The sequence below is a fragment of the Mauremys reevesii genome, linkage group 8, assembly GCF_016161935.1.
Source record: "Mauremys reevesii isolate NIE-2019 linkage group 8, ASM1616193v1, whole genome shotgun sequence".
Classification (NCBI taxonomy): Eukaryota; Metazoa; Chordata; order Testudines; family Geoemydidae; genus Mauremys; species Mauremys reevesii.
In genome coordinates, this window is record NC_052630.1 from 92708793 (window position 1) to 92721187 (window position 12395).

Here is a 12395-nt window from a genome sequence, read left to right on the forward strand (position 1 = left end):
AGAATATTAAACTTCGGTGGATCTATGTGGAAAACTGAGTGGGAGCCAGGTTTTCAAAAGCCATTTCTTAGTTCACATACCTTAGTATTTGCAATTGACCTGCTTGCAAAATCCAAGCTTTGAGGTACTTAGAATTGCACATGAAAAAATGTTAAGGCCACTTTGAACATTTAGCCCTGGATTTCAAGAATCTACTCATCATGAAATTATAAGAACTCAAATCAATTTTCACCCTACTTCCCCCAACTAATGCATACTCTATAGGACAGACACTTTCAGTGTCAATAATAGTAATACCGACCAAAACATGGGCATCAAAAACTCCTAAATCTATACACTTAGGCACTTAAAAAAAGAAAAAAAAAAGGACCAGATTTTCAAAGGTGTTGAGTATCTGCAGCTCCTATAGAGTTCAGTGGGATTTGCAAGTATTGGAGCACCTCTGAAAATGCCTAAATATGGTTTTAGGATCCTAATTAGACACAAACATTTGAAAATTTTGGTCTGTGTGGGTACACAATGATACAGCACTTTTCATCTGAGGAACATCTGAGTTTTACGTACACCCCTGTCAGATAAGTATGATCCTCATTTGCGTGAACTGAAATACAGAGAAGTTAAATGAGGTTCCCAAGGTCTCGGATAACAGAGTTAGTGGCAGTCACATGGGGTGTTTTGTATAGTGCTTAGAGTAGGGTGCTGGGTATGCTGGGATCTATTCCTAAAGAAGTTCCTGCTGTGCTTTGCCGCCATCATAATTCTACGTATTAATTTTGGCTCAAAGCCTGGAAGAGAACTTCAACTCTTCTTCGTTTGTAGGGAACAGAGGTTTTCAGAAACTCAGGTTAAAATTTTTCATAAGAGCATAAATCTCATTTTCAAAGTGCGGACGATGGGGAGGTTCCCCGCTCCACCACCCACCTAGAGAACCTGGACCACTTTGCCAGATACATCTGCCATGTGGACGGCGTTCTACTTTCCAGCAGGAGTTGTTTGACGTCCTCTGAACACCTCCGCTCCTCCTCATCTAACCACTGAGCAACCACACTGTCAGGTGGAGTGCGGCTAGGTTGGGGTGGAGGAGGCGGCCTCCCTCCTGGGAGAGGAGGTCCGGGCAAAGCGGTAGCCTCTGCGGTGGGGCTGCTAAGAGGTGCAGGAGGGTCCTGTACCAGTGTTGTCGGGCCCAGTCCAGGGCTATGAGGATAACCCGCGTCCTGTCTGTTTTTACTTTTTGCAGGACCTTGCCGATCAGGAGAAAGGGTGGGAAGGCATAGAAAAGCTGGCCTGACCACTGCAGGAGGAAGGCGTCCGAGATCGCCCCCTTCCTCACTCCTCCCCTGGAGCAGAACTGGAGACAGCGCCGGTTCTGGTCGGTTGCAAAGAGGTCGATCCAGGGAACTCCCCGCTCTCGTAAGAGCTGGTGGATGACCTCTGAGTGGAGCGATCACTCGTAGTGGTGGGAGAAAACCCTACTGAGGCGATTGGCTCACACATTGCAGACGCTGGGTAGGTGGAAGGCTCGCAGGGAGATATCGTGGGCTATACAGAATTCCCATAGGCTCAGGGCTTCCAGGGATAGGGCCGAGGAACAAGTCCCACCCTACCTGCCAACCATATTGCCCTGAGCTCTCTGGCATTTATGTGGAGGGACAAGTCCAAGGCCGACCATCACCCTTGGGTTTGAATGTTCCCTATATGAGCTCCCCATCCCAGATCTGAGGCATCTGACACCAGGTCTAATGATGGGGAGGCTTCCCGGAAAGGGACTCCTTGCAGCATGTTGCTTGGGAAGGACCACCACTGTAGGGAGGCAACTACCTGGGGTGGTACCGTGATAACCTTGTCCAGTCCCTCCCGGGCCTGGGAGTACTGGGAGGCTAGCCAGAGCTGAAGGGGCCTCATTCTGAGCCTGGCATGGTGGACCACGTACGTGCATGCCGCCATGTGCACCAGGATCTGAAGGCACGCTCTTGCCGTTGTCATGGGGAAGGCCATGACCAAGGCAATGAGGCCTTTGAGGGTCTCGAACCTGCATGGAGGGAGACAGGCTGTGGCCCTTAAGGAGTCCAGCAGCGCCCCTATGAATTCTATGTGCTGAACTAGGACTAATATAGATTTGTTCTCGTTCACCACTAGGCCGAGATCTGCGCATGTGGACAGGAGCACTTCCACTTGGGCCTGCACCTGGGACCAAGAGCTGCCCTTGAGAAGCCAATCGTCCAGGTATGGAAAGATCGGCACCCCTTTCCGCTGGAGGTAGGCCGCTACCACTGCCATGCACTTGGTGAAAACCCTGGGTGCCGTGGATAGACCAAAAAAGAGGACCGTGAACTGGTAGTGATCCAACCCCACCAGGAACCTGAGGAAGCACCTGTGCCCCTCAAATATATGGATATGGAAATACACGTCCTCAAGGTCCAGGGCTGCGTACCAATCCCCTGAGTCCAGGGAGGGAATGACAGAGGCCAGGGACACCATGCGGAACTTGGAGCGGACCATAAACTGGTTGAGATCCCGTACGTCCAAGATGGGCCTGAGCCCCCCTTTTGCCTTTGGGATCAGGAAGTACCAAGAGTAGAAGCCTCTGCCCTGGAAGTCTACTGGTACTCTCTCCACTGCCCTCAGGTGGAGCAGATGCGCCACCTTCTGCCCTAGGAGGCGGGCATGCTCCAGGTCCCTGGGGCTCACTAGGGATGGGGGGTGGTAAGGTGGGGGCGAAGTGAACTGCAACACGTAGCTCTTGGAAATGGTGTTGAGGACCCATTGGTCAGACGTTATCCGGGACCACTCCACTCGGAAGGCAGAAAATCGGTTGCAGAACACAAACTTTATTAATCAGGAGGTCTCCCTGGCAGGGGAGGCATGCGTGGAGCGCTGCTGCGAGTCGCCGGAAAGGCCCCCGGGGGGGGGGGAAATCGGGGAATCGCAGACTGCCCAGCAGCTCCAGCCCCTCCTCCTTTCTCCTTTTCGGCATCGCTGCGAAGTCTCCTCTTCTGGCCTTGGGAGGGAGTGGTGCCGGCTAGTGGAGGGGACTTCGTTACGCACCGAAGACGCAGTGCCGGGTGCCGAGTCTGCTTGGCGTGCCAGGGTAGGGGCCAGCGCCGATTCTATCAGGAGAATGCGAAGCCTGATGTCTCTCTCCTTCTTAGTCCACGACTTGAATGACCTGCAGATCTTGCAGCACTCACTGTGAGTTTCGCCCAAGCAGCAGAGACACTCAGCATGCAGATCACTTCCGGGCATAGAACGGCGACAGGAGTCGCATGACTTGAAGCCTGGGGCATGCCCCGAGCCCACTTGAAAACTTGAACTACTTGAAAAACTGCTAAAAGTAACTGTACCACTAAGGTCAACTAGAGAAGCTGCAGCAAGATGTTCCGACTACCTTCACCGGCGGCAAGAAGGAACTGAGGGTGGGGGGGATATAGAGACGCCACTCCAGGGGTCGCAGCGGTGCTCCTCCAGTACGGGTACTGCTAAGGGAAAAAACTTCCGACACCGGTGAGCACACACACCTACTGTGGAATACACATGAGCAATCACTTGAAGAAGAAGCTGTTGTTATACCATTACCTACACTATCTGAAATGGAGTCTTAAACTTTAACTTTTACATGTGAAACCTTGCAGCTTAGGTGTTCCACATTTCCTTCTGAATCTGCACCTAGTCCACTGCCTTTTTTTGTTTTGTAGGTCTCTCTACCCTTTCGCATCCACTCCAAGATTCCCCGCAACCAACGCTTGCTTTCTTGCTGACTGACCCTCATCCACACTCAGTCTCAGTATTTTTTCCTCTTTTTCAGCTACACTCTTTAACAATTATGAAGCACAGACAGGCAGTGCTGGCTTATTTTCCATGGACCAGATTTTGGGCAACTCCTGTGTGGCTTCACAAAGAGGGGAAAAGGCTGCAAAGAGCTCTCTCCTTTTTTCAGGAGATGATCAAGATCTGCTAGGAGGCAGAGCCTTTGTTCTCTCCCAGCATGTGTGGGTGCTAGTTGCCTGAGAAAGAGTGGGGTGAGGCCGGGCTTCATACCCCTATGTACTTGCCCATACAGCTGGCTGTGTACAGAGGAGGAGGCAGTATGCTGCATCTTCGACCGTGATAATGTGGTCTCAATGCATTTCCTGGGTGCCCCCACAGAGAAATCTGATTTGCACAATGTAAATACTTTGGTGAGTGTGGCAGAGTTCCCAGAAGGAATTTCTATTATGCCCTTAAGTTTTTCTGGTCAAAACAGTATGATTCAGGTGAAACAGCATCCCATAATGCCTCTCCCCACTGTTGCACGCAGATTTCAGTTTTGATGGCAACGCTGTTCACAGTGCAAGTGCTAAAAAAATTACACTGGTTGAAAAATGAAGCATTTTCCTTTATTTTGGAAAAAAAATAAGTAAAGTAGAAAATTGTTCTGTGTGTTCTTTGAGTGCAATATTTTGCACACAGCTCTGCTATTATGAGCTAGGCAAAGATACACTTTAGTGTCATTAAGTTATTTGTGGTTTACAAAAATAGTTACAGGAATGTAGCATTCCGATTTTGGGGTGAGGGCAGGGTTATTAGATGGAAAAGTGAATAAACGTTTGTGGTAGAGAGATACTGAAAATGAAACCAGAGAGATACTGAAAATGAAAGCACTGGCCCATTCCTCTTTTTACTTGCCCAATATTTAAGTGTAGGACACCTAATTTAAACATCTTGTAGATCAGGGGTCGGCAACCTTTCAGAAGTGGTGTGCCGAGTATTCATTTATTCACTCTGATTTAAGGCTTCGTGTGCCAGTAATACATTTTAACATTTTGAGAAGGTCTCTTTCTATAAGTCTATAATATATAACTAAACTATTGTTGTATGTAAAGTAAATAAGGTTTTTTAAATGTTTAAGAAGCTTCATTTAAAATTAAATTAAAATGCAGAGCCCCGAGACCGGCGGCCGAGACCCAGGCAGTGTGAGTGCTGCTGAAAATCAGTTCGCGTGCTGCCTTCGGCACGCGTGCCATAGGTTGCCTACCCCTGTTGTAGATTAATGAGATTTACTTAAAACTACTGAAAAAGAACAGTATTGTATAATGATAATTTTAAAACAATAATCCACATCCTAGATTGTCAGCTGCTCCAGACAGACCCTCATCTACATTCCATGCAGACCAAAACGACTTTATTTTCTATTGATACAATTGTCACTAACCTGACTACTTTGGGATGTTTTCCGTGATGATAACCAAGAACCAGCTCTCAGTCTTCCAATCTCTAGGTGCACTAGCCCTTGAGCACACTTGGAACATAATAAAATATAACACACGGTATTTAAACAGGGTTACAATCTTTCTGCTTTCCTAGACTTACTCACATATATTTTCAGACCATAATGTTGAAGAAACCATTGAAGATTGAAACCTAAAACCTAATTTTTTTTATTCCATGCGTTTTATTTGAACAATATAAAAGGCATCCATCCCAGATTCTAGGGGCTTCATAGAAAATCTACTGAAATCAATAGAAGTCTTTCCATTGACTTAATGACCTTTGGATCAGGCGCTAGATGCTCAGCCACCCATTACAAACCAGCAGCAAATCCCACCCCACCCGTCCAATGGAAAGCAATACAGCAGCAGGAAAAATACTGTAAAACAGAATGAATCTGAATTTAACATAAGCAGATTCACTTTAATAACACGTCATACCTCATACCCTTGCTTGCTGATTCTTAGATGGCCCAAATCCTTGCCCTCATGCAAAGCCTGAATAAAAGAACTTTGCACAGGGAACCTTCATGGAATCTGGAGGACGGAGTCCTCTCCTCCCAACAGAATTTCAGGTAGATGGCAGAGGTAGCAGGCTACAATAATATTCCCTGTGGCCAGAAATATCATCCACAGTCTTCTTTCCTTTCCTACCCTAAACACAGGCATTCTTTCCTTGGCCCATCCACAATGTCCTTTCCCACAGCCCCATGGAGAGTGTTGTGCATGTGTAGCAAAGAAGGGGGCAGAGTCTCCTTGAGCAGGCTTGTCCATGCCCTGGATGTATTTCTGGCCAGGATTTGTCCCCCAGTACTTCAGGGCAACAGCACCAACACGCGAGGAAAGCCTGGGCTCGAACAAATTTACACTGCAATTCTATGGTTGCTAGGTTAATGCAAGCAAAACCAAAAGCATCTCATTCCAATTCAGTTCCACAATTTTATGCCTCTCAGTTTTCATAACATTTTCCCATTGCTTGAAATAAATGGTTACATTCTCAAATAAATGCCTAAAGTGATATCTGTATCTTCATTTTGCCACTATGTACTACATAAATATATATGTAGAGCTAAAACTAAATGAATCTCCCAATGTAATTTCCCTATCAAATTCCTATCTGTCTTGATAATCAGTTTCAGGTTGTCCTGGCTGTGTGTAAATAGCACCCCAAGATAATTACTTTGTATACGGTCAGTAACTGCAGTTTCATATCTAAGAATGTAGTATGTACTCACCTTGAGGATAGTGGCAACAACCTCTTGTGAGGCATTCCTCATATCCTCCCCATTAACAGACAAGATCTGATCTCCTTGTATTAATCTCCCATCCAGGTCTGCAGCTCCTCCTTTAACAATGTCAGAGACAAACACTCCACTTCCATTTCTGGTAATACAAGAAGCATATGGCTAATTACGCAATCCACTAGCCTCTGAGTGCAATTCAGATTACATACATCTATGAGACATTAAAAGAAATTTGGGAGCTGAGAAAAACTAATTTTAGATTACACCTGACCTTCTGAGGTGATTATAAGCTACAGATTTTAAACTCATTAAAATAAGAAACCATATACTATTTCCCTTTCCCCTTGTGCTATTAGTTCTGGTATGTACAATCTGTTCAGATAAGAAAAGCATATGCTACTGTAATATAAAAATACTGTCCAGACACCAAGGCACAATCTGCTAAGGATAGAGTTGGACTATCTCTTGATACGCTTGGTAAGAAGTGGCTTCACTATAGATTTTCCTTTTCCTCACACAGGGCCAAATGCTATCTCTTTTCCGCAGCCTTGGTGGGCCCCAAGGTATAGATAAGAGCACTGCACAGAGATTTTTGTAGCGTGCACATTAATTTGTGTACCCTGGGCAGCAGAGTGCCCAGCTCTGTGGGACGTCCCATGTACCTGGACCGTGAGGCTTGCAAGAGGAGGGTAGAGGTGGGTTAAAAACACGAAGGGAACAAGACCAGTGGATCCACCAGCCACAGAACAAGGGAGAGAATTCCTTCCTCAGTCCCTGAAGAACCTCCTAGTACTTAGTTCAGCTACTTCAGCTTGGTGTGGAGGAAGTAAAGGGCCAAAGACAGGGGAATACTACTTCCACTTAATGTATACACTGTCTTTTATCCTGAAGGAACCTATGCGCTTCACAAAACAAAATGGTATAATAATAATATTAACTATACACAGGGATAATTTAATCTACCACAGAAATTCAGCTAGCTCTGGAGGGAAACGCAACTGCCACAGGAGCACGTAGCAATACTACACAACAGTCTAGCACGAAGGTAGTTGTGGGGAGGGCTGAAGAATACCATATCAGGTTGCAGGAACCAGAATTAAATTACCCATATGAGAATCTGCTCACAACACCAGCGTTAAACATCTCTTGTGAAAACTGCCATAGAATCTTTACTGACCACAAACCATTGGGTTAATTACATGATGATTTTTTTTTTGGCAATAAGAAACAGCAGTTGCTGTGAGTTTTACACACAGAGACTGATCAATGACTTTGCTTGTGCTAGAAGTTTTCTCTAGCAATAAAAGATAAATTTACCACAGCTTTAGTATAAACAACTTTAAAAGAAATGCTTTAAAAATACATTAGTAAAAAGCCACTTTTACTTTTTAAGCAGCTATTTTTGACTGTACCCTTTCTGACTCCACACTGTGTTCTTATTAGTATTTTATAGTTAATGACTGTAGAGCTCTCTAACTAATCCTCAAAACACTTCCAGGCAGTAGGTAGTAGTACTATCCACATAAAGCTAGGAAAGCTAATCCAGGTAGCTAGGACTTGCCAGCTGTCACAGACACAATCAGAGTTGGGAATAAAACACAAGAGCGCTAAACTCTCAGTCCTGTGTTTGGTCACTAGATCAGACCCTTCACAAACTGATATTCTTGGTAATATTATGTTATGCTACAAAATGACAAATGCTAAAGGAAACAACAGATAGCCTTGGGAATAGTGTTATGATATTACATACACGCCACTGTTATTTCTAGAAGAGTCTAAATCAAAATCCCAAATCTGAAAATCCCCATGGAGAAGTTCAGATCCCGACTTTTGTGGCTGAAGCCATTCTTTCAGTATTTCACATTCCATGTAATGGCTACAATTGTTCGTATGGCAAACTAAATTCTCGCTTGGAACGCAGTTGTGGTAAAACACAGAAGTTCTTACCGTTTTCCAACAATGCTTAGACCTAGTCCTCTGCCTGTTTTCTTTTGTAGATCTACATAGAAAATCTCCAAGTTCTCTTCATCCTTATAATGAGCTTCATCTCTATAAACAACCAGTTGCACCTTTTGAGGTGTCTGTCTCAAGGCTGTGATAGCTTCTTCATGACTAGCATTCCTCAAATCAACACCATTAACCTGGAATAACCATCAAACTGTTATTTTTCCTAATTACAGTTATTAATGAGCTTTACACCCCCACAGTATCTGAGCCCCTCACAAACATTAATGTATTTATCCCTGTAACAGCACTGTGTGGCAGGGAAGTATTCTTACTCCATTTTACAGAGAAGGAAAGTGAGGCACAGCGCAAGTAATTGGTTTGCCCAAAGTCACACAGGAAGTCTGTGGCAGAGGCAGGAACTGCACCCAGATTGCTTAGGTCCCAGTCTAGTGCCTTAACCACAACACTATCCATCTATCTACTGCATATTAGCCATTCTTACATTACCCTATGGTTTACCAATTTGACATGGTTGATTATTGACCTTGTGTATTTCAGTTATGACAACCCTGTTTTTAAAGTACTGCACAGCAAACCAGGGCATTCCTTTCTTGGAAAATACAGGTGCAATAACATCATAAAGAGTAAAGTGACAGAATTACTGCAGAATATTTTCCAGTGTTATCTAAAACCTTTTCAGTAGGTTCTAACTTGAGGCTTGATCCCGCAGTCCTCATGCAGGCAAAATTCCTATTGACTAAAACTGACTGCAAGATATGTGGTATTCAGTGATTTGGTATTTGCAGATATCTCCCCACTGCCTTTATCAACAGAGGTGAATACAGAAGCTAGCTTGTGAAAAGCAAAGGAGAATCGAATCGATATTTTAGTTTGTCACCTCTCGTCTTGAGTGGAGGTGACTGGTATAGGCCACTGTGGGAAAACTCTCACTTGCAAATATCCATAGACAAAACCCACTACCTACCATAACTTCAGGCCAAAATTTTCAAACTTGAGAGTGCTGAGGCACTACAATTTAGTGGCCTGATCTTCTGTGGTGCTGAGCACCATTTTCTGATGACCAGCGCTTCTAAAAAATTATGCCATCAATTTACAGTGCCGAGCTTTACACATTCCACTGTGAGCTTTCCTACGATGCCTTGTACTGGGTCATCTCAACTTGAAGTGAGATGGACTCTTTATGATAACTCTGTCCTGGCTTCCCCTGATCAGAAAGCTGTCAACTGGTAGCTTTGTAGTGTTCACTCTTATCTACTGAACAATGGGGAGAAACAACCAAACTCAATTCATTTACATTCATAAAGCTACTCCTAGTATCAGAGGTGAAAGTGTTATCTTTCTCCTCTGCACATTATGCATTTCTGTTGCTTTTTCTTTGCTGGTCTGAATGCTTAGATTCCCCCTTCCCCCAACATCACAATGCTGAAGAACAGAAAAAATAAGGAAAAAATTACGTGCTGGCTGGAAACCAGATCTTCTCATCTGTGGTAAGAGAGCATTACTTTCTCTAATTCTCATTAGTAGATTCACAATGTAAACTTACCGAAAAGTTTGGAAGTGACAATATCTTAGCTTTAAAGAGGTTGCTATTAGATGATTATTTTGCTTTGTTCCAATAGATGGCACACAAGACCACTACAGAAGCTCTCAGTTAAGCTTCTCGACCTAATCTGAAAGCATTCTAGGTTAGTAAATTCAGATTGAGTCTGAATGGTGCAATGGGTCTGAGCAAATTTAGAAGTATTCAAAAAGTACTGAAACTTGAAATTCTGATTCTGGATCTAGCCAAACATAGTATCTGTATCAATAACCTTTAAAGTAGGCTTTGCAGAATTCAATTTTTATTTTTGCATAATGTCAATCAATATCAATGTTTATTTTTAAAACTTTTTTTAAATGATCAATTTAAAATTTTCACAGTTGTACAAAATTATGAGTTTTAAAGCACCCCCCCCCCATTTTTATCCATTTAAATTTTCACAGATGCAGGAAAATATGGGGGTGGGGGTGAGTGAGAGAGAGAAAATAATTATTTAGTGACAGTAGATGCTGTGCTTCAAAGTGTTAAAGCTTTATACATGTTAATACACAAATTGTCAACTTCACATGTCAAATTATACAAAGTAAATATCCTTAAATAAATTCTCAAGCAGCATTTTTGTTACTTTGCCTATCTGTAAATTTCGATCACCATCAATGGAAATATTCTTTCCTTGGTTTGTGTGTGTATGGTGAAATTGACATTTACCGATAAAAATCTAATCCTTCAAGCCTACGTTAAGCCATCTTCAGATTATCTGCTCTGTGCATTCATTTATTTGTCATGTAATAATTCTAAATAGGATGCATACATTTATGAATATGCTATACATCCCTATATTTTTCTTTACACATATATGTCTACACATGTTGTACATTTGCCTCATTAAGGAGTTTTAAAGGTTACAATTCATACAAACATTATGGCATACACACATTTGCACCTTCCTGCATGGTCAGTGAAGAATTTATTAACCTTCTCCATTTTTATCACGTTGTTAAGACACAGTTGTTTATAAAATGAAAATAAATATAGCCTTAACGTTAAAAAAATATTTTCTGTGCAAGAGTTGTTTTTACAACTCCCCAAGTGCCCCTCACTATTTTTCTAACCCCATGCACTACAGCAAAATGGGTGTGCTGGGAATTTGTCCTGGTCTGACAGTGAGACACTAAAAACAGCTGTACTAGAACCACCAGAACCTGACTCAAGTCTAATTTGCAGTCAACAACATCCCTCTCTTAACCCTCTCCTCTCTCGATTTCCATATATTTGAATTTCCAATTGTCTCTAACAATTATGGTGTCAGTCTTTTTGTTACATTAAGGTACAAATAAAATTGTTCTGGTGACCATGTGCATATAGAACAACTAGTCCATCAAATTACTCTAATTATATAAGCAAAATACAAGCCTAAAGGTTTTACACCACAGATTAAGCTCCATAGATCAGCCTGCATGAATAGTTTGGAATGACTCTGCAGTCACCCACTTATTTGCACAGTATCCTGCAAAGCTCAGCTTTTATGCCCATGTAGAGTTACAGACGAGCAGTTAGACAATACATTAAAAAATAAACCATCAACACTCCATTTTTCTCAGTATAATGCTTTAAAGGGTTTTGGGGTCCAGATAAAACATCAAGCTTATAAAAAGGGTAGTAAAAACAGTACACCTTTATAATTATGTTGATTATTGATGAAACATACACATTTACGATTATTAATCTGTTGAAGATGTTGTACTAATGCTGACCAGAATTGCAATGATATGCTCTACATATATATTGCAGAACATAAAAGCGTAACAAAAGGTACTAAAGGTTACACTATAAAGCAGGCTTCTAAATAAAAGATTAAAAAGATGGATGATTCTTAACTATTGTACATTTGTACATGACATTGATGTAATTCAAAAACTATCTTGTCTGATAAAATGTAATATATTCTCAAACTGTAATTGGTAGTTTATAGCAGTTTGTGAAATATTATTTCCTGGGATTTTCTTATGGGTGTAAAAAAAAAGCTTCATGAACATAGCGTAACTGGTGTCTTCATTACAAGTATCAGAATCTACTAAATGGTTAGAGTGGTCCTCTGAAGAAAGCAATTTTGGATTAAATACAAAACTATTTAAATAGGCTTCATAATTAATTTACCTCAAGAATCTGATCACCAGCCCAGAGTCGACCATCTCTAGCTGCTGCCCCTTCTTCATAAACTTCATGGATAACTATAGCATCCTGTAGAAACAAAATTTTCTGCATTAATTCTCATCCATTGCAAAAGTTTCTTAAAATTGATAGTTACTCATCCACATCACGCAGCAGATAATTGAGTGCCACTATATTCAAAAGACACAGCATTCCATGACTTAGTTGGTATGAAGACAAGTAAGGCTG

At 42.5% G+C, this 12395-nt stretch overlaps 1 protein-coding gene across 10 annotated transcripts in view; it reads right to left on the bottom strand.

The window, feature by feature from the left end:
* The window catches only part of PATJ (PATJ crumbs cell polarity complex component), a 207016-nt gene that overhangs the window by 22069 nt on the left and 172552 nt on the right, over positions 1–12395 (bottom strand). For all 10 annotated transcript variants that reach the window (XM_039485476.1, XM_039485484.1, XM_039485474.1 and 7 more), the window contains 4 exons: positions 12153–12236; positions 8435–8628; positions 6479–6626; positions 5189–5275 (listed from right to left, as the gene is read on the bottom strand). In XM_039485476.1, coding sequence (XP_039341410.1) covers positions 5189–5275; positions 6479–6626; positions 8435–8628; positions 12153–12236 — 513 coding nt within the window. The remainder of the gene's footprint in view (positions 1–5188; positions 5276–6478; positions 6627–8434; positions 8629–12152; positions 12237–12395) is intronic.